The following is a 1,384-nucleotide window of genomic DNA, read 5'->3' as shown; positions in this document are numbered from 1 at the left end:
AGGGGATGATGGGAATGAGGGGATTATAGGAATGAGGGGATGAGGGAACGGCGGGAATGAGGGGACGATGGGAATGAGGGAACGGCGGGAATGAGGGGATTATGGGAGTGAGGGGATGAGGGGAACAGCAGGAATGACAAGAACGACAGGAATGAGGGGAATGACGGGATTATGGGAATGAGGGGATGATGGGAATGAGGGGATTATGGGAACGGCAGGAAGCAGGGAATGACGGGAATGGCAGGGATTGCAGGAATGACGGGAGTAACGGGAATTACAGGAATGGGATTGAGAACGGGGATCAGGATGGGAACAGGGATGGGAATAGAGATCAGGATGGGAATGGGAACAGGGATGGGAATGGGGATGGAATGGAGATCAGGATGGGAATGGGTATAACGAGGATTGCAGGAATTGCGGGAATTATGGGAATGGGGATGGGAATCTTGCCCCGGCGCTCACCGTGCTTGGCCAGCAGGGCCACGTGGGACATGTCGGCCGACCAGATCACGTACTTCACCTTGGAGATCTTCACCGAGGCCAAAGTCCTGGAAAAACCCCGGATCTGGGATCAGGGAACGGCCCAAAATCCAGCCCCAGAATCTCCAAGATCCCAAAAACCCCAGCAGATCCCAAAAACCCCCCGCATATCCCTTCTCCAGCCTTTCCTACCTTTCCACAGGAACAAGCAGGATTCGGGGTGGGAAAAACAGGATTTGGGGCCAAAAAAGGATTTGGGGTGGGAAAAGCAGGATTTGGGGAGGGAAAAGGCAGGATTTAGGGTGAAAAATAGAGGATTTAGGGTGGAAAAACCCTAGGATTTAAGGTGAAAAGAACCCAAGATTCAGAGTGAAAAAAACCAGGACTCGGAGCAGAAAAAGCAGGATCTAGGTGCGGAATTCCCGGAAAATTCCAGGAAAATTCCCAGAAAATTTCCACCTTTTCTGCTGGACGTCGAAGAGGGTGATGGAGTCGGAGTCCCTGAGGAGCAGGTTCCCGGTGCCCGCGTAGAAAATCTCGTCGCAGTTGGGAACCGGAACCTTCTTGGTGATCTCGTTCTTCAGGTTCTTGATCAGGATCTGCCCCCCGGGAAGAGAATTCCCAGGTTTTGGGGGGAATTCCCAGGTTTTGGGGGTTTTTAGGGAAAGCGGGGAGGTTTTTGTGCCCTTTGGGCTGAAGCAGAGTTGGGTTTTTCCAGGATTTTTCCCCTTTTTTTGAGGGAGCGCAAAGAGCTGGGTTGGGAATTGGGGTTTTCCCGGAATTCCAGGATTTTGGAGGTGGGAAAAGCCCTCCGGGAGCATCAAACCCAGCCCATATCCCAGGAATCCCTCAGCCCCCTCCAGGGATGGGGATCCAACCCTTCCGGTGCTTCCCAACCCTTTTT

General features: G+C 52.9%; 1 protein-coding gene across 1 annotated transcript; it reads right to left on the bottom strand.

The window, feature by feature from the left end:
• Positions 1-418: 418 nt before the first annotated feature.
• Positions 419-1,079, bottom strand: LOC121358939 (coatomer subunit alpha-like; the record flags this gene model as incomplete). Its single annotated transcript, XM_041477526.1, has 2 exons — positions 419-548; positions 940-1,079. Coding segments are annotated over 2 exons (270 nt in total), but the record flags the coding sequence as incomplete, so codon positions are not given.
• Between the last annotated feature and the right edge of the window lie 305 nt (positions 1,080-1,384).

This window comes from Pyrgilauda ruficollis, unplaced genomic scaffold (assembly GCF_017590135.1).
Source record: "Pyrgilauda ruficollis isolate IOZ18807 unplaced genomic scaffold, ASM1759013v1 scaffold4004, whole genome shotgun sequence".
In the NCBI taxonomy this organism is placed as follows: domain Eukaryota; kingdom Metazoa; phylum Chordata; class Aves; order Passeriformes; family Passeridae; genus Pyrgilauda; species Pyrgilauda ruficollis.
This window is presented reverse-complemented; position numbering and strand designations above follow the sequence as displayed.